Source organism: Pieris rapae, chromosome Z (assembly GCF_905147795.1).
Source record: "Pieris rapae chromosome Z, ilPieRapa1.1, whole genome shotgun sequence".
NCBI lineage: Eukaryota > Metazoa > Arthropoda > Insecta > Lepidoptera > Pieridae > Pieris > Pieris rapae.
Window position 1 is genome coordinate 7,462,055 of NC_059534.1, and position 19,915 is coordinate 7,481,969.

General features: G+C 31.4%; 1 protein-coding gene across 1 annotated transcript; it reads left to right on the forward strand.

Annotated features, from left to right (window-relative positions):
* Nucleotides 1-122: 122 nt before the first annotated feature.
* Nucleotides 123-14,323, forward strand: LOC111000692 (inositol polyphosphate-4-phosphatase type I A). The gene is made up of 19 exons (XM_022270246.2): nucleotides 123-367; nucleotides 605-760; nucleotides 1,306-1,497; nucleotides 1,571-1,722; nucleotides 2,091-2,252; nucleotides 2,551-2,906; nucleotides 3,300-3,490; nucleotides 3,597-3,753; nucleotides 4,316-4,509; nucleotides 5,371-5,480; nucleotides 5,847-6,281; nucleotides 7,501-7,657; nucleotides 8,378-8,562; nucleotides 8,940-9,151; nucleotides 10,310-10,406; nucleotides 11,209-11,395; nucleotides 11,964-12,086; nucleotides 12,496-12,631; nucleotides 13,457-14,323. Exons 1-19 carry the CDS (start codon nucleotides 250-252, stop codon nucleotides 13,587-13,589), a joined length of 3,453 nt encoding a protein of 1,150 aa, XP_022125938.2. The 5' UTR covers nucleotides 123-249; the 3' UTR covers nucleotides 13,590-14,323.
* Nucleotides 14,324-19,915: the final 5,592 nt, after the last annotated feature.

Below are 19,915 nucleotides of genomic sequence, written 5' to 3' on the forward strand. Positions count from 1 at the left end.
TATCTAGAGATGTACCAATGACTAATTCAAATCAGTGTTGCCAACACTCGATTAGGTACAGAGTTTCCTTATGTCAAGCATCGCATCTTATCAACATCTGATTTTAATAAATGTCAGTTTTTATAAAGTAGTTTCTATGTTCATTGGAAAACAAATTATATTAACAATTCAAATGAAAATCAATAAATATTGCTATGTATATTGTTATTTATATTTTATCTGAAGTAATGTTAAAACTATGTGATAGCCATGAGATACAATAAACAAGTGTTAGCTTCAATAGCTTCACAAACCTCTCAAAATTTTGAACGAGAAGGTGTGTTAGTAATGAAAGAAAAACAAGACGGATTCTTTCGAAGATCAGAAGGTAAGGCTTTGTGTTACTTTTTTCCTTCTTTTGTGCATACGAATAGGGAACTATTGCAAAATATGCAGCTTCTGCCGGATTGTGTGATTACTAATTTCACTATCACCTGACTAGACTTATGGTTTCATGAATATGTTTCTGAAGTCTTACTAAAATTTACTGATGTACAATTTCTATATTGTATCGCTTTCATAATGTATTTGTATGTGTCAATATTTAAAATGTATCACTTTTCAGCATATTCAATTAGATGGTTTCGTCTAAGGGGGAATCTCCTTTTTTATTTGAAAGGCTCTGAGCCTTGGTATGAACCAATTGGAGTAATAGTGTTAGGTAGACATGTATTAAAAGTACAAGCTTGTGATGAAAATGGACATTGGCCATTTCAAATAGGTAAGGGGATTTTCTATTAGTAGACATTTTTTCTGAACATATAACAATTAATATATATTACTAATATATATATAACTTGGCGATTCCTTTAAGATAAGCCAGTTGCTTTTCATTAAATTTTGTTTAATTTTTTTTTCTTAATGCAACAAAGTGTTAATAAATAAATAAATTAATAAATAATAAAAATCATTAGGACAACCATAATATTGCAGTTTCATTTTATTGTTTCAATATTATTTGTTTTAATAAACTGAATTTTTGGGTTAAAAAGTGTAAAGATGAATGATTTGTGCAACATACTGATGTTGAATAAATTATCATATTCTGATAGTAAGCAATGATGCATATTATACAATTTGCCCAAAAATCCTTCTTACAAAATTATTTTATATCAATGCAACAATATAATATTTTGTATTCTATATCTTTATCTATTGTAACAAATTACATTAATCTCAAATCTTTTTAGTATACATAAATGCTTCTGTAAAAATACAAGCATAGTCCATTTCATATATAAATTAGATTTTGAATGTAAATTACAGTTTGGGAGAATGGACCTTGCTACAGATTAGCAACATTCCAAGAATCAGAACGCACACTATGGATAAAATCTCTTGAAATGGCATCATATGATGCCATCAATACTCAAATTGTCGAATTGAGGGAAAAATTACATAAAGCAAGACCTGTTATTGACGTTTCACAGTATCGCGCGCAGAAGGGAATTATTTTAGGTACATGGACTTAACTTTTCAATGTATATTAGATTTTCTCAGGAGAAATTATTTAATTTAAGTATTTTTGCAGATATGAATGAAGTGCCATTATGTGAGTTAGCCTTATCATGCGACAATTTACTATGTGATGCATATGGTAGACCACCAACACCACAAATTGTTGTATACCTAGGATTCTCAAAAGATTTATGTGTTAAATATGGCTCTACAGAAATTGTTGACGTAAGTTCAAATTTTGAAGTGAAATTATAAACATTTCATACATTCAAATGTTTTCTGTTTTGACAGTAATATATTTTGATAGAATAAACGAATAATATGCTCTGTGGACGTGATGTAACATTGCAAATATTAAGTGTTTGAGTCTTTATTTATTAAAAGAATTGCCTAAAATACAATTTTTTTTACTTCTTACTAGGTTGACAGATGTATGTAGGCCATATCAGCTAATCAAGCTTTAAGTTTTTTAGTCAGTGGTGACTTTCCATCAAGAACATATAAATTTTAATAATTTCTGTTAAAATTTTTGGAGAATGCAATCCATAGACTTAATTTTCCATGCTATTATCTGCAATATGATTTTTTAACAGTGTTGCAGTAATCCTTGTTTTTCAAAAACTGTGCTGTTTCGGGCTTGTGATGGTATAAATGGTAAGGCTATTGTTCGTCTCATAGTATATGATGTAAAGGAAAAAGTTTCTGAAGTTACTGTGCCGATGGGATATACAAGTCTACAGTTAAGCACCATACAGGTAAATAACATTGACTAATTAATTAACATTGTCATTATTCACATAGACTGCGATAGGCAAGATAAATATTAGGCGACCAGACAGTTTTTTTCTAAACATGTATCTATATTTCTTTTGTTGTTTTTATCAATAAACTTTTGACTTTAAATCTCTTATTCATAACATGTATGAGATGTGAATATATATTTCTTGTTTGTTATAAGGGATGTATACATATATAAATAATAAACAAGCTTTAAGGACTAAGATGTATATATCGTATATACTCGTAATCGTAAATTTAAAATCATATTTTCAGGAATCGCAAAGACTTCGTGTAGCTTTAAAAACTCGTGATAATAAGACAGTTGGTTTTGTTACTATTAATGGATGGAGTCTTGAGGCCTCATGCACAGGCAATAGTCCTTGTCATACAAATGATCGTAATTGCTTGGATCTACCACAAAAAATCCAGTGCCATAGAAGATCCCAGTCTTTGCCTCCTAGATTGGGACTTAAACTGAAATTTCCAGCATATGGAAGTATGATTAAGCAAAATTTTGTTAACAGTCATCAAGTAACTTATAAGTTTCATTCTGGATTGGGCGGCGATATTAACGTGCATGAAATAATGGCTGAACCAAAATTGTGCTATCAATTGCCAATACAATTGTTGTGAGTATATTAACAGTAAATGTAAACAAATTATGACAAATAGATCTTAATATATTGAGCAGTGTTGGCCTAGTGGCTTCAGCGTGCGACTCTCACATCTGAGGTCGTAGATTCGATCCCCGGCTGTGCACCAATGGACTTTCTTTCTATGTGCGCATTTAACATTTGTTCGAACGGTAATGGAAAACATCATGAGGAAACCGACATGTCCTAGACCCAAAAAAAAAGTCGACGACGTGTGTCAGGCACTGGAGGCTGATCACCTACTTACCGATAAGATTTAAAAAAAAAAGATCATGAAACTGATTCCAAAATCTGAGGCCAAGACCTAAAGAGGTTGTAGCGCCACTGATTTATTTTATTTTAGATCCTAATATGTTTTGTACTTTTTAGGGACATATTTATACAAAGAGAAAAGGAGCTTTTAGGAGAATTGCTGTCCATAGGTGATATGTGTGGAAACTGGCAAAATAAACAGTTGGAATTGTCAAGCATAAATGTTTCACTCTTAAAACACTATTGCCATTCAAAAAGATGTTTGCAGCAAGCGGAACATGCTTATTTTAAAGCGAGTTGTAAAAAGGGTGAGTTTAATTACTTAGATTAATTTTAGATAGTATTTTTTTCATTTAATCAATGAATATTAAAATGTCTTACGTAAATTATGACTTACGCATATATTTTTTAAAGACGATTCTAGTTTGGAATTTGCGCCAGTCAATCTACACCTTCAACGAATGTGGGTGCATAATGATACATTGAACAAAACTGGATATCACGATATAATAACTGTAGGAGCGTTTGCTGCTCACTCACATAAGTCAGAAAGAACTGGGGGACTAATCAGGTAAATAATAATTTCTTGAAATATAATTCTAATCTTTGAATAGCTTACGACACCAAAAGATATCTGGTATAATTTTCTCCAATAAAGTTTTTCGAAACTCTGATTGAATGGATTGGATAACTTAGTTTTGAACTAAGCGGTGTGTTTATAACACCTGTATAAATAATATTTATATGTCTAAAAAATAAATCTTTTGAAATTACTATGACGTTTATTAGACAGAACGAGTTATATGGAAAAATTTATGCTTGTTATAAGATTTAAGCAATGATATGAAAATAAATAAAAAGTTCCTTAAAGACAAGGCAATATCTGATTAATCATTACGCCATTAATCATTATTTCATTAACCATAACGGACATGTAGGATCATTTCCCCAAAAATACTATTAAATTTAGGTAAAACAGAAGATAAAAATATAAAATTTGAAAATAAGACACCTTTCTAATCGTCAAAAGAAACTCCTGTAATTAGGTGACACTGTTCAATAAAACCAATAGAGTAGGGCCAGAAAAACTAAACAGAAGCAATCAAGATTTTATATTCAATTCAATTTTCCAGGTTAGTTCAACAAGTGAAAGATATAAACAGTACGAAGGCGGCCCTACACTCGGCAGCGTCTAATAGAATACAATCTGAATATGACAGTGTGATGACTTTAAGGAATTTTAGAGATGAAATTGTTACCGATATGGATCGTATTATTGTCCTAATACAGGCTAAGCAGTATGTAGAAGCACGGCATATTACAGAAGGTAAGTCGGCATACTACAGAAGGTTAATAGTAACAACCGTAATTTGTAATCCGCGTGCTCTTACGTGGCTGAGTCTTTTATCGACTTAATTATTTTCCCCTTTATTTGTAAATTAATAAAGCAGTGTTGTCCTAGTGGTTTCAGTGTGCGATTTTTATGTTCGCATTTATCGCACAAAAAATGTAGTTTTCTATTAATTTTAGTCACATCACTCGTACGGTGACTTGATGGCCAGTTTCAGGTCTAAGGCCGAAGCTTGGTTACCTACTTGCCTATTACTCATCTAAAAATAGACGGCTGGACCAATTCGAGTATTTTTTATTTATTTAATCACTTTATGGACAGAAATATATATATATATAATATATATATATATATTTCTCTGTCTCTATGTATATATATTATAAAACTACTGGTTATGCACTTCTTGCACTCATTATTTTTTTTATTTTCTTACTACGGTTGCCTGGAAGAGATCGCTTATTAGCGATAAGGCCGCCCGTTGCATCCCTTGTAATTTATGTGTATTGTGTTATTTGTGTTTCTTTTTTTAGTATTATAAGTACTGCGACGAAGTGTCAATAAATAAAATAATTTTAAGTTGGAAAATTTAATGTAATTTATTACAATTTAGGTTTATATTCTGAAAAAGAGAATAGTGTCTATGGGCATTCATAGAAATAAGTTCCTAATGTTGGTTAGCTTTAATGGTTAGCAAGTAAAAATTATTAAGGCGAAATGGAGTTCGCACACCCGCGTTAGTTAGCTAATGCCTTATGAATGTTATTCAAACGATTAGAATTATGTATTAATTACATATTTTTTGAAACTCATAGAAGACATATACTCTGTTATTTTCAGTTATTAAAACAAAAACAAGGAGCATGCTGACGCTATGGGAACCGAGAGTGATTGAAGAATCGTTGGCCATTATCGGTTGGCCAAAACAAAATTGTACTTCTGAAAATCCGGTAAATTAATTGTGAAATATGTATTTGTTGAAGTTTAGGATAGGTTAAGGAAAATAAATATTAAGTAAAGAAAAATACTAAAAACAACAATTTAATTTTTAAATAAAAACTGTAGGTACCTGCTGGGAAATATTTCACGACTTTGTTTTTTTTTAATAAAAATTTTTCGCCAGGTTGATAATTTTATCAGAAATGTATGTTTCATAGCTGTAGTGTGACATTAAAAAATGTTGTAACATGTTTGATATAAATATATGTAGGTATATAAATACCACAACTACATATAGGTAGGTATATATATACAAACAAAGGTCATCTCATATTTACCATACAATTTTGTGCCATTAATATGACATATTTTTTCAGACAATCACTACTATATTGCAATTGACAGAACAACTTAGTATGTTTGGCACCAATTCCGACTGTGACACATTTGATGCGTCATCAAGCTCAAGTTCAAAAGAGACAACGCCCACCGTTGAAACGCCCTCTCTGTCTTCGAGTGTACCGAACGTGTGCCAAAATCGTTTAATATCAAAAGAATCAATAAAGAACATTCTCGATGCGTCGGATTTAAAATTCGATAATGATTACTTCAACAGCGAGGAACGTAAAAATCTCAATCACTCGTTTAGATCTGTTCGTTCCCCGGTCAAGACGAAAGTGAACGATTTAAACTCATTTGATTCTAATAGACAGAGACATGGGAGTTTGAGGCACGATTTCAAGAACACGTCCCTAGAGCAAATTTCTTATAGATCGCTGGTGGAAAACTTGGGCGAAAGTGATAAACGAAAGGTGATTGATAACTGCTATGCGATTACAATTTAATCTAAGAGTTATTTTTATTGTTTTTGTTACCGCAAACACGATAAACTTCGCGATGAAACTCTAATACATTTATGCATATAAAATGAAATAAAGACTGCCTGTGATTTATATCATGATTCATAATGAATTTAAAGGGTTATGGGACTGACGGATTTCGATTTTTTTAATGTTATGTCATATTTTATGAATTGTTATAAATTATCCTTCTATAGTTATAAAACCGTAATTACTTAGATCCCGATTGATCGGCAACATTGTTTTCCAAACGAGCAAAATTTATGCACAATATAATAAAAACTATGGAGCATTTTAATTTAACTCAGCTTTATGTAAACACATCATCAAATTAAACAGGAATTCAGTGTTATTCAACATAAAATATCGTATTGTGGCGGTTTGGCGACCATAGGCATTATGTTTATTAAACCATAACTATTATTAAAAAAAATTGTTTTGATTTTTATTGCTCATTATTTTCAAGTTTAATATGTGCGAATATCTCATATGCGAAATGTATTTGAAACAACTGCAATTTTTTTATTCACTAGCGATTATATGATATGCGAACGCTTTTGTGCGAAGCGATTTTTTTAACATAAAGAATTAATTGTATAATAATAGTCACAATTTAACATCTATACATTTCTTATTCACTCTACTGTCAGTAAGAAGTAAATAGGATTGTTAATCAATGCCCCTGCAATAGAGCGATTATGCAATATTTTATTTTCAAATAAAATATTGCATTTTTGAATGGCTCGGTTTGGAATCACAGAATTCTATTAAATAAACAGTGATACAAATATCTTAGTGACGCTTTACAACGGGATTACTTGACTTAGGGCCTGTTTCACAATGTCCGTATAAGTTCTATATAAGCTATTTATTACTTATTCGTAGGATAAATAGTATTTTTGCGTTTCACGACTGTCAAATAGCGCTATACGTCATGAAATTCGAAGTATCTTACTTGGAACTTTTATCTTTCGAATAATTTATATGTTGCATAGCTATTTGACACTTTATCCATAGATTGTGAAACAGGCCCTATATCACCTATATTTAGAAATAAAAATACATTATTTTTATTATAAAACTGAAATGCGAATACATTATTAAATTTAATATGAGTAGATATGCTAATTTATATTTAATTTTTTTTTTTATATAAGTATTAAATTTACAGGCGGAAAAAAGGGAGACCTCACTTCCTAGCATCGGTCCAATTGATTCAGCAACGCGTGAAAATAATTTGGCTTATTTAAATAGCTTTGGTGTTGACTTTGAAGCCTGTCTGGCGACTGTGGTTGAAGCTGTCATCATGATTATTGACACTGATAAAGGTATATCAGATTTGATGTTCCATTCAATCGAATTCTTATCTATGATTTCTGAATCTGTTTCATGATCATTTTTAAATGTAATAGGCAAGTAGGTGATTAGCCTCCAGTGCCTTTTTTTTTGGGTCTAAGACATGTCGGTTTCCTCACGATGTTTTCCTTCAACGTTCGTGCAAATGTTAAATGCGCACATAGAAAGAAACTCCATTGGTGCACAGCCGGGGATCGAACCTACGATCTCAGGTATGAGAGTCGCACGCTGAAGCCACAAGGCCAACACCGCTCAACAGTGCTAGAAAAACCTTATAAATTTGAGTCCGGATAATCTAAATTGCAATAAATATTAAGTCTTTATTTATTGTATTTTGCTGTATACCATTTTGCAAATATAAAAAAAATATGTTTTCCATTCAAGTCTTGGTATTTCTTATAATTAATATAATTTTAAAGCCTTTTTATAGTTTCATAGAAAATAATCTTGATGATTACTGTATTGATTTAGAAAATTCTTCTATGAGTAAAAACCTATACGAGCTATACTTAATATTTTGACCAGTATCTTTTCTGGTTGTAATGTGCTATATTGTTTCTAGAGCAAAAATTATTTTTATTAAAAAAATCAAAAATAAAAGATAATGTATCATCATATACACCTACATGGGTTTCATACAAACATTAGGTATGAAACCCATAAGTTAATAAAGTACCTATATCTATTTTCAGAGCCCCAGGAAGACGAGTTGGATTCATTAAGATCACTTACCGAGGAATTCAAAGTCAAGGCGGAATCTTTAACGCACTGGGCTCGAATATCACACGCGGCTTTACGCCTACGTTGCGAATCACCCATTTGGGCAAGAAACAATGCTGCCCTTCAAACTAGAAGGGACACATGCTTCTCACAAGCGGTATATCATCATTATTATTGTAGTTTAGGGACGTCGAACAGAAGTGACATTTAATTCTGTAATGTTCCGAAGACGATCTTCTGCTTCATTCATAATTTTTTTTCTAGTCACTTTCAAAAACGGTGATATTTTAAGGTTATATGCTCACTGTCAACAATATATGTGTAAAGCGTGTGTCCGAGATAAGGCTAGATCTGCGGGTTAGAGGGAGAAAAGAGGAGTCCGCCTACCACTGCCGCATGCCTGAGAGAAAGAGAAACTAGACAGACGGCGTCGTAACGCGTTACGTAACGAAGCGTTAAACCTTCCCATAAGAAGTTATCATTTTAAAACTCCGTCACGTCCATTATTGTGACATTATTGTAAATAAATTTCAGTTGACTACAGTGACGGCCGGTCTGCTATGTTGGTTTAATTCGGTTTCACATGAAACAGTTGTGAAGCTGTTGACGTCAGAACTTGGGCCTCTGTGTGGCTTTGAAGGATTATTAAGTCTATATTCTACGGAGAAGGCGATGTGGGGTGATATGGTTGTTGCTGTGGAGGATTTGCAGACCGTGCTTTTTAAATTGAACAAAGTTGGACACAGGTATGGATCGACTATGTTAAAGTGCAGCTATGTACTAAAGACACATTTATTTGAACATACTATAAAATAATACTTTTAATAACCATACTGACAACGATAGTTGGTTTTAACCAGCTTGGTTTTGACGTGACAGTAAACATTTTTATGATGTCGATTGTATGAAAGTGCTATGCTATACATATGTACGAAGTGTTAATATAGTTGCTCGGTTTGGTCACCTATACAGTACACAAAACAAATTAAAAGAGCCAAAATTACGTTATAAAGTTTATCTCCTATAATACCTTTAATAAGTTTGAAACATATAAAGACGTGTGTGAACATTTTTAAATTAATAAAAAATGAAAACAATATGATTTATTGCTGCACATGACATAATTTCAAATAAAATTATTTGCTCCCTTTTTAAAAAAATTGCCCCTCCTTGTTCCTGTTTAGAGACTCGTAGGGGGCTTTGTCTCATGTTCCTCACATCAATACTAACTATGCAAAAACTTTGAATCGCGCAACCCGGATAACAACAACCACATACCTAAACCACACACCAACAACCTATATTGACTTGACTTTTGCTATCGCGGAATATGGTTAAAAGGAGTATTAAGAATATCCATAGCTCCACATACACACTATAAAAAAAACACACCTTCACGTACCTACCCTCACTTTTACACTATTACACAACACAGCCATATTTGGTACCACTTAGTTAAATGTATGGAATATCTTGTATTGTTTGTTTCCTTTTGTAAAATATTGAAACTTTTTATAGTTAAATATTAAGTGTTCCATCTCTGGCTATGTTTTCTGTGTTTGTATATTTGTATTCATTGTTAGTATATATAATTTATCCTATATGCATTATGAAATATATTAAGACTTGTGTAGGGCATTCGCGATATTATTTCTGCATTTTTGTCTGCTTCTAAAATAAAATAAAATATCTTTTAAATAAATGTTATTACAATTTAATCAGGAATTTAAAGATGTTAAAAAATATGGGATTTGTGTATTAAAAGTATTTGTGCAGCTTATTTCGTTGTGTATGTGTAATTTTGTTAAGATAAAAACGTCTAATTCATCAAATTTTCTTGCCTGGTCGAAATTATTGAGAATATCAAATATTATGTGTTCTGTAGCATTTATTGTATTTTTCAGTATGACAGCACTGCCTCAAGTATCTGGTTCACGAGGAAATTTAACCGTCAGTATCCCCATATCAGATGCGCTTTATTCGAAGTTTACTAAAAAAGAGGTGAGGAATATTATATGAGAGTGTTATTTTAAGATTAAAAATAAGACTATATAATCACTTAGCTTCAAAATAGGCTAATTTGACATGAGTAAATTTAAGAAGCTATTTTATATTTGGTTATAATAACTCGGAAGCAATCTGGTCTTGAAATTTGCTACTGTTTTTGTCATAATTTTTTTATAAGTGATTATTAACCTAAATTTGATTTTTGGGTCTAATACGCTTATTCTCAAAACTTTTCACTGTACACGCCGGCGTTAGTGCATTAAACTATCGATTGGTTAAACGATACTTGAATTAATGAGTTTATATTTGAATTATTTATTAGTACCGTATCAATCTATCCAGAAATACGATTATCTAAATGTGCTAGTATTACTTATAAAAGCCGCTAAAATAATTTTAAAATTTACATAATTTCTACATCCGTCCAATTTAGAAGTCACTGTGATAACTTCACATGAACAGTCTTCTTCTTCTTCAGATTGACAGTTATTTTATATGTTTTATATTGTGATAAGATTTTTACATATGTACATACTTTATTACTCAAATGTTGTCGTTATTCAGAGTGTGTGTAATGTTATGTAGAGTGTATCATTGTATGGAAGACAAGCTAAACCAAAGCCGATTGGTTTCGACGCTTTAGGGAGTTATTCGTTAAACCGACAGACATGGCGTTAACTCTGTATATGTTAATACTTCTACCGGTTAAGTGCAAAACTCCTTCGTACATTTTACGCTAACAGAGTTGAACTCTTGTTTAAAGCTAAAAAGCTAAATCTATACTTTAATATTTTAGCATTTGAACTTTACAATAACTGCGGTGTTCTTCAATATTGGCATTAACGAAAAGGCGACATTAGCGGAAGCCTTAGGCGAGACTACGCCCCAGTATCAATCGAATAATGATAATTTAGATCGACTTAATAAATACTACTATAAATATACGAAGATATTTCCTGTGGACTATTTGGGAGCTAATCGAGGTAAGCCCTAAAAATGTTATGATTAGTTAGACCGAGAGCGGCAAGTGTAAAAATATATGGAGATACCAGTCACCTTCTTGGGAGAAGACGACAGATGAAAGTGTAAGCACAAGAAGCATGACCTCGCGTCGGCGGTTGTAAGTCTTCTCTACAGCACGGGAACATGAAGAATGCTCCCCTACTGAGCATGGCAAGGGGGACCGACTGGTGTTTACCGAATGGGTGTGATAAGGATAGAAAATGAGAGAGGACTATAGGTACTTGGATGGCGTGAACACATCCAAAATGGACATGGATTAAAAAAATACAAACATTACAGATTATAATTTAGAATACGGCTTATAATAATAAATTATAATAAAATTCTTTTAATATTATAAGAAGGAAAAAGATTCATACAAAATGTGTTAACGAAAAAACTACTGGATTGGTTATTAAATTCTTCCGCCATTCATGCAGTATCCCTGAGTAACAACATAGATTATATTTATTAGATTGCGATGCCGAGAGTCCTTAGTATAGAATATATATATTTTCATAACATTATATTATGTTTTAAATATTACAGCATCATCTAGAATTAAGCCCCTAGAAGAGGTAATGGAGAATTTAAAAAAATCAGTACACAACAAAGTGCCAAAAAATGTCGAAGTACTTCACTTAGCTGCATTAGCTACTAGGCATATGAATGGTAAGACTTTTGTCTTAGGAATTTCTTGTGATTATTTATTAACGGGTTAACTTTGAGAACTGAGCATTTTCAAAGGCAGTAACGCACTTGCGAGCCTTCTCGCAATGTGAGTGTTCATGGGCGGCGGTATCACTTAACATCAGATGAGCTTCCTGCCTATGACGTTTGCTAAGCCCACGTGAAACTTGACAAATGACAGTTGACACTACGTTGTGAACCTATTCTGATTACATATATTTAAAACGTCTCTATTATAATAATTTCAATTCTCTTCACGCCGTGTATGATCATTCATTACGAATATTTTGGATGTACAAAAAATGCGTAATTTAAAGGTAATGTCTAATAATTTTTTTGTTGGCCTTGTCTCAAAAAGGCCAGAAAATAAACGTTGATGTTTGGCTCGTAGGCATAAGATTCACGTCGTGCAAAAGCGCTAAGGACAGGACTGGAATGTCCGTAACGCATGAGCAATGTTCAATACTGTCAACTGAATATCATTTGGCTGAACATGAAATGAAGAAAGCTTTAAATATTATGAGAAGGTGAGTTAATATTTCGTATTAAATCGTATAATAATATATTTCTTCATTGGTAACTTATGAACGTCAATATTTATAAAACATTTGATTTACAAAAAGAACTGGTTAGAATATATCCTACACACTCACACATACACACTCTCTCTCTCTCTCTCTCACACACACACACAGACACACATATCTTAATCGCCAAGTATTTACTGTATTAGAAAATTGTAAGGAACTGCAAACATTGACACCGTACTTCACATGACATTTTGAAACTTATTGTCGTAACAATAAAATAACAAATGCGGCAGGCAAAAGTAAAACGCACTCTATAAATTATTTATTTTATTTCTCGCGTTTTTTATTCATTGCATTTTTGCATCTGTGGTCATTAGCCATTCCCTTCCAAGGCTCTCAATATTATTGGCCATTCAACAGTAATTATTTTATAGAAATATCTGATTCGTCGCAATCATAAGTTTTACAATGATGTATAAAAAGTGTCTTGAATTCGGAGACCCATAACTCCTCAGTGTGGCGCAGACATGTTTTCGTCTTTCTTTCATTATATTTAGATTAAAAAAAATCGGGAATAAACCAATCTAACCACAGGTGCATTAATCAGTGAATTTTGTATTGTGAGGTGAGTGCATGTTGCATATGAAATGATTTTAAAGTTTATTGCCTCTATACTAAAGAAGATTTCTTAAATTGTCTGTTAATTGTTTAAATTGTATTTTGACATTTCGGACCCTGATTTTACTGTTTATGTAAATGTATACATCTTATATTGTAAAGTAAATAATCATTATTAATGAAAACATCAATTGCAAATTTTAGCGAAGGATGTCGCAGAGAGAATACATACAAAAATATTGGTGTGAAGAAATATGCTTTTACGAAGAAACAAGTTATGGCATTACCAGAAGAGTATAGGCCGCCTGCTGGGACCTATGGCTCGACTCAGACTTAATTTAAGGCACAGTTAAGTTAATAATATTTAATATTAAACATTGTTATTGTGTCAATCAAAAATTTCTTAAAGGACTAGTAATAGTTTAGAAAATATTCATTTATAACATCTTTGTTGTATTAGGATTTTATTTTTACAAACTAGTTTATATTACATTTAAAATCACATTTATATATAGATCTTGTAGTGTTGTATAAAATTTAACACCTTGAAGTAGTAATGGACATAGCAAATTTTTGGATTAAAAAATCAATCAAATGGAAGTTATTAAATACGCATCCACAATCAGGAATCGAGGAAAAATTGTCTATGGAATGTATTCTATTGCTTAGATCTTTGGTCTGTGGTTCAAGATGGGCCAATGTCTAGTCCGGCTCATTTTAATTTATTATATTTGACACCTCATAAGAGTTCAACTTTGACCTAATACATTAGGTCCTTACATATGAAACTGGCGTTTTGTATGGGAGGAACAAAAAGTAGTTGTTTTTAAATAGAAAATATTTAATTAATTAAAGTATCATTGGTATCTACGTACTTTTGCCATCGTATAGGCTCCCTTTACTTAAAAATCATCGGACGGGAATTAATAAAATCTTTGAAGGCGGTTCCGACTGACCTATCAGAAAAAAATTTTAACATTACAGACGTAACGTTACCCAAATATCGAAAAAAATTATATATTTAATATATAATAATTCATTTTACGTTATCGTATTATTGAAATATGACAATTGAAGGTAATTTAAATATAAAAATAACTAAAAAGAATAATAATTTCCAAATTCAGTATAAAAACTGAAAATATGTTTGTATATATATACTTAAATCTGATATTAATGATTTTTAAATAATCATTGTTTTGATTAATTCCGATTTTTTTTGTAATTTTTGCTATCTTCAATATTACTTCAATGGATCTTATCTCTTTTGACGACTGTTTTGGATGAGCAATACAATGATTCAATAATGGGCAGGCAATAACATAAGCAATATCATATTTAAGTTTCATTTGTGTGTGTTCAACCATTTGGTAACTTGAGTGAATAGCCCAGTTAATGTATCAACTAAAACGTAGTTTAATATTATGCTGCACTAATTAGCGATTATGATTGAACTGTTAAGGTGATTTTGATAGGCCGTTAAATACTTTCGTAATAAATGGACCGCCTGGTTTCGCAAACTTTCCCTAATTTATGTAGCCCAAGCGAAATATATGATATTTAATTACCAATTAGAAATTTGTGCCAAAAATTTTGGGGCTAGTTTGCAATAGTTATTTAAAAATATATTTTTGACCAGTTTTACAACTTTTTTACCCTTTTAAGTACTATTGTTATCTTGTGACATAACACGGTAGCGGAATATATTCTAAAAGAGCCACTTGGCCAATGCATGGCCAAGTGTTTCAAAGGCAGGTCCCGAGGGTTCTCGTTGATGAAGCTACTGATATGAAACGATAGGCCGTCAAATTGTAGCGAGTAGTCAATCATCACCTCAATGATTTCAATTACATGGTGATGTACGCCTCTCTGATACCGCTATAGTGTTATGCAACAAACTCCCCGATTCCATTCGATATCTCCCTAAGACTTCCATTAAAATCCTTTACTTAAGCGTAAACAATTGTTCTACTTAAACGTGATAGTCGTCATTTATTTTATGTTTTTGTGGTATATACGACTATCATTTTTGTACTTGGGTTGCCTGAATGAGATCGAAGTAGCTAAGGTAGATAAAGCCACTTCACTGAGTGACTTCTATGTTTTTAAACTTTTGGTCTTTTGGAAAATAAGTGATAATAATGTATTAGTATTCCAATTTAGCGCTTAGTAAACTTCATGTCGATCCCGTAGGCTTAGATCGAGAGGGGTTTGATGTAACCCGATTTGCATATTATGTAAGCAAGGGTTTATAAAATTGTTATAATTTCTATTCTACCAAATAGGTATTTAAAATTATTATAACACAAACGCATTTTTTTAATGAAACTGGTATTCTTTTTAACTGATGAAATGATTTTACGGATCTTGGAGTCTTAAAAATTTGCAAAATTGATCTGTCTTCCTAATGTAAAATGTACTTATTATTTTATTATTCTTATTGTCGTAAACGGTAGGTTCTAATAAAATAGATCTGAGTGTTAAGCGTACTTATATATTTTTATTTTGTTAAAAGAGTCAAAAATCTCAATGTTTTTGTAGTATATTTCCATAGAATTTTATATTCCGATAGTGGGACACGCCAGACGCATTGCTTTTGGGCGAGGGCACTGTTTTAAAGGGGAAAACCAATGGAAAGATACATAGAAGGTGGGGTTTCCCCACCCTTATACGTGAAAAACTGCATGAAAAACGATGAATTAAACAAATGCAAAATTCCACTCATAATATAGTTGCAGCTCCACTATAAGTGATATTTTTTTAATTTATCACAATTTCAAGAAATGCTACTACCTACCTACTACCTACCTGCCACCTACCTACCACCTACCTACTTTCATAATAGGTAAAGGAAAAATAATGCCATATGTCAATACTTGTACAAAGGAGTTTTACATAAAGGAGATATGTTTTTCATTGTTCATATTACGTATATACGTATTTTTCCTTGATTGGTTTTTCCCTATTTCCATTAATAGTTTATAATTTATGGGATCATTATTTTAAAATAGTTAACAATTGATCGTAGCAAGTATTTATTTGTTAAAAAAATTTATTTAACAACTCTATTTATGTAAAACAGTATTTTCTGGGCATAGGTGTTTTGGTGATAAAATTTACTTAACTTTTTAAAAGGTTGTAATTTGCTAAAATTTTCGCACAGCCATTTTTGTGTTCATTTTGCACACAAACTTAATTTTGCGTACTTTAAAGGTGAAAAATAGTACTATATTATTTACTTATTACTTTAGTACCTGTATCTGCCATATTTTGCTTTATTTCATTTACAAAATGTTATTTTTGAATATAAAACTGCATTAAACAAACTTTTTGTATTATTTTTAGTTTAAATATGAATATTTTGTATAAGTATCAATGTCTTAATCATACAAAATTTAAATTAGTATTTAATTATTATTACATGTGGTCTTACGATCACCGCCACACCGCCTTGTTTTATATTCCTTTTTTGCTATTTACTTTTTTCGACTAGCCGTGAGACACAAATACATGGCAAATAAACAATAGAGAAGCAACATAAGTCGATTTGTTTCCTTTTCAAATTATAATTAAAATAAAATTATACTATTTTTTTTCAAATTATAATTAAAATAAAATTATAAATTTTTGGTAAAGTTGATTTATATATACATTTTTGTTGTACGATTAGGCTGTGAGTGAAGTATAAGCGTCAGTAATTAAATATTATGTTGCATTATGAAAAGTGTTTTTTTTACTGTACCTTATATACCTATATGATCTTAGTTAAAAATATATAAGAAGCTAGAGTAAAAGAATTTACTACATTTGCTGTTTGGAACTAAACTGAAAATTTAAATATCATTTATGTAGAATGGCACAAGTTTGTCGTGCTTCGTATCGGGATTTTCCAAGGTCCAGGGGAAAATTCCATCTTGATAAGGAAAAAATCTCTTTGAATGATACTCAAATAGCGAAACAGTTGACAGGAATTATATCTAAGTCATCGATAATGAGTAGGTAATAATATTTTAATAATTTAGAATAACAGTTCCAGTGCATAGGTTTTCTTTGGTGTCAAATACAAGACTTTCAGGACCCAACATTCTGGCGTGTACATTAAATCATAATATAGGGCATAAATGGGCAACTACCGAACCGAGACACATTTAGAAAAATCCCAATTAAAAAAATATTACATTAGATTAAATATTATATTAGACTATAATACTAAGATTTCTATAACAAATACCTAGAAAAGGACGAATCCGCTTAGAAAATTAGCAAGACTGATTTGTGCGTTTGGCAGTACTCATAAATGCGAACAGTTCTTATCATTGATAAAACTCAATAAATCAACACATCGTACGAGAGTGACAGACAATAATTTGGAAAATTCTTTACGTTGATTTCTATTTAAGAGCCATGGACTGTAAAATTTATTTTAGGCTTTATGTGATTGATATCTGTCAAGAGTATCTGTGTAGTAAATGGGTGTGTATAGGTATTAGATAACTAGATAACTTAATATATAGCAGGGTGAGAATTTAAAACCTAACAACGCTCCTGATCCCTAGCTGTATTTGTATTTTAATCCAGAAGTAGTGAACGTATAAATAATAACGGGATGTCTGAACCAAGAGACCTAATGTAAAAGACGGAGCCCTACGGCTAGGATCAGAGGTTCAAAGAAATATGATTTTGTCAAAGCAATCGCGCCTGTTAACCGTAATTAGGAGGCTGGGCTATTTTTAAATAAGCGATGAATGAATAAGCAAAATACAAATCTAATTTATTGTATATAGGCTACACTTTATATACTACATGCACATATATTATATACTTTTTATTCTTAGCTGTTGGTGTATCGCGCACCTTAAGTTAAGTTATCACTTAACATCAGGTGAGGCTAATGCCTGTTCTATAAAAAAAAGTGAAAATCTAGGATAACAGCGTCAGCCGAGAAAACGGTTGACCAATGATCAAATCTGAACATCCTGGCACCCCCACAGGGTCTGCATCTGTTACAGTGTGTCGAATTCGCTGTTCGCAAATGGTAGAACATTTTTAACTTAACTACTGTTCGTTAGTGGAGAAAAAGTTTGAGTGAGAGTCTGACACTTATTTTTGTTATATTTTCAAAGTACTCTGTAATGATAGCACATTTTAAAGGATTTAATAGAATTTAATTGTAGATTCTAGAAAATTTTACCATTCTAGTAAAAGTACGACTTAAAACATTTTTAAATAATATGATCCTTCAGACACTTTAATAGTTTTGTTAATTTTTTACAGTTAATTGCTTAAAAGTAGCTTTGCTACGTTAGATGTAGTAGGCGTTTGTTATTACATAATTGTAAAATGTATTTTATATTTCGATACCTACGGTAAACAATGGTTATAAGTAATAAGCAAGTGTATATAAGTATCAATACTTGTTGTATTCAGTTCATACGCTTTATTTTGACGAGTGATCAGGGTACATTTAATAATTATAAGTTGTATAAGTTCTGGTACTATTTATTTTTATATGATTATTTTAGTTCTATAAGATCTAAAACAATCTATTCTCTTAGGTTAAAAATTTTCAATTATGTAAACTTATCATAAGCATTATGTTTGAGCTGTACCTATTATAGAGGTCACACATTGGTCCTTTATGTAACTTGTTTACTGCTTTTCTTATTTGTTTGACCTTGTTGGTGCAGCTATAAATAAATAACAATTGCGTAAAATATCACTTGTCTTTGATAGATTGCTACTCAATAATGTCTAGAACTTTCTTATTATGAGAATTTGCATTTCCTTGTTTATATTTCAGTAATAGCCCAAGTCTGTGTATATGGTGATAATATTGTACTAACTACTACGAATATTCTATTTTTGTCTGTATTGTCATTTTTTATTTATTATCCCTTTTGATATGACAGCAGTAGTCTGGCAGATATCGGGAGTTATTTGTATAGAAACAAATATAACACATATTAGATTACTTTGATAATTAATATGCGTTATATAATTCCCTATGGTCGTGTAATCATTCTATCAATGTCTATATTTCGTCCGTCTCGTACCAAATCTTTTTTGTCATTTTTTAGTCGCCTTTTCACTTCGTGCCTGTCACGACATAGTAAAGCAAATTTTCATTGGAACAACATCCTGACAAATAAGCGATCATTTGGTCGTCTAGACTAGACCCTTTTATTTATTGAAAACACATTAATAGGATTTTGCTTCAGTCTCGAGTGCCTAATATTTTATCTATCAGCCCTTACCTGTGTCGGTAATCACTTTATTAACTTTGTTCTCAATACATTGTGATCGTAGTTGTTTCATATCTTTATTTGCTAATAAGTCCTTTATAGAACAATTAGTGATATCTGTATCAGGTAGCTTATTAAAAGATCTTGATCGTTAAGTTATGCGATAGTTGGGTATCGGTGTTTCATTCCCTATTCCCTTAATTACATTACTGATTTTCGTCTTAATGCCAATAATTCATACGCGAAAGGGTCATTCAGATTCTTCTTAGATAGAACTCGCTATGGATAAATGCCGTAGTCTTAATCATAGCTATGGCTAACAGTAAGGCATTATTTTATTTATTTCTTAATTCTGAAGTGCCATACAGTTCAACGCAGCATTACTCGTCGAATTATTTGTATTCATATTTGTAGAATTTAT

What these genes read in the sequence shown, in the direction of transcription:
- LOC111000692 (XM_022270246.2), top strand. Translation starts at nt 250, where the DNA reads ATGAGATACAATAAACAAGTGTTAGCTTCAATAGCTTCACAAACCTCT. An exon ending in ACATTGGCCATTTCAAATAG is followed by an intron (nt 761 to 1,305) that starts GTAAGGGGATTT and finishes TGTAAATTACAG; the next exon opens with TTTGGGAGAATGGACCTTGC. An exon ending in TAAAGCGAGTTGTAAAAAGG is followed by an intron (nt 3,491 to 3,596) that starts GTGAGTTTAATT and finishes TATTTTTTAAAG; the next exon opens with ACGATTCTAGTTTGGAATTT.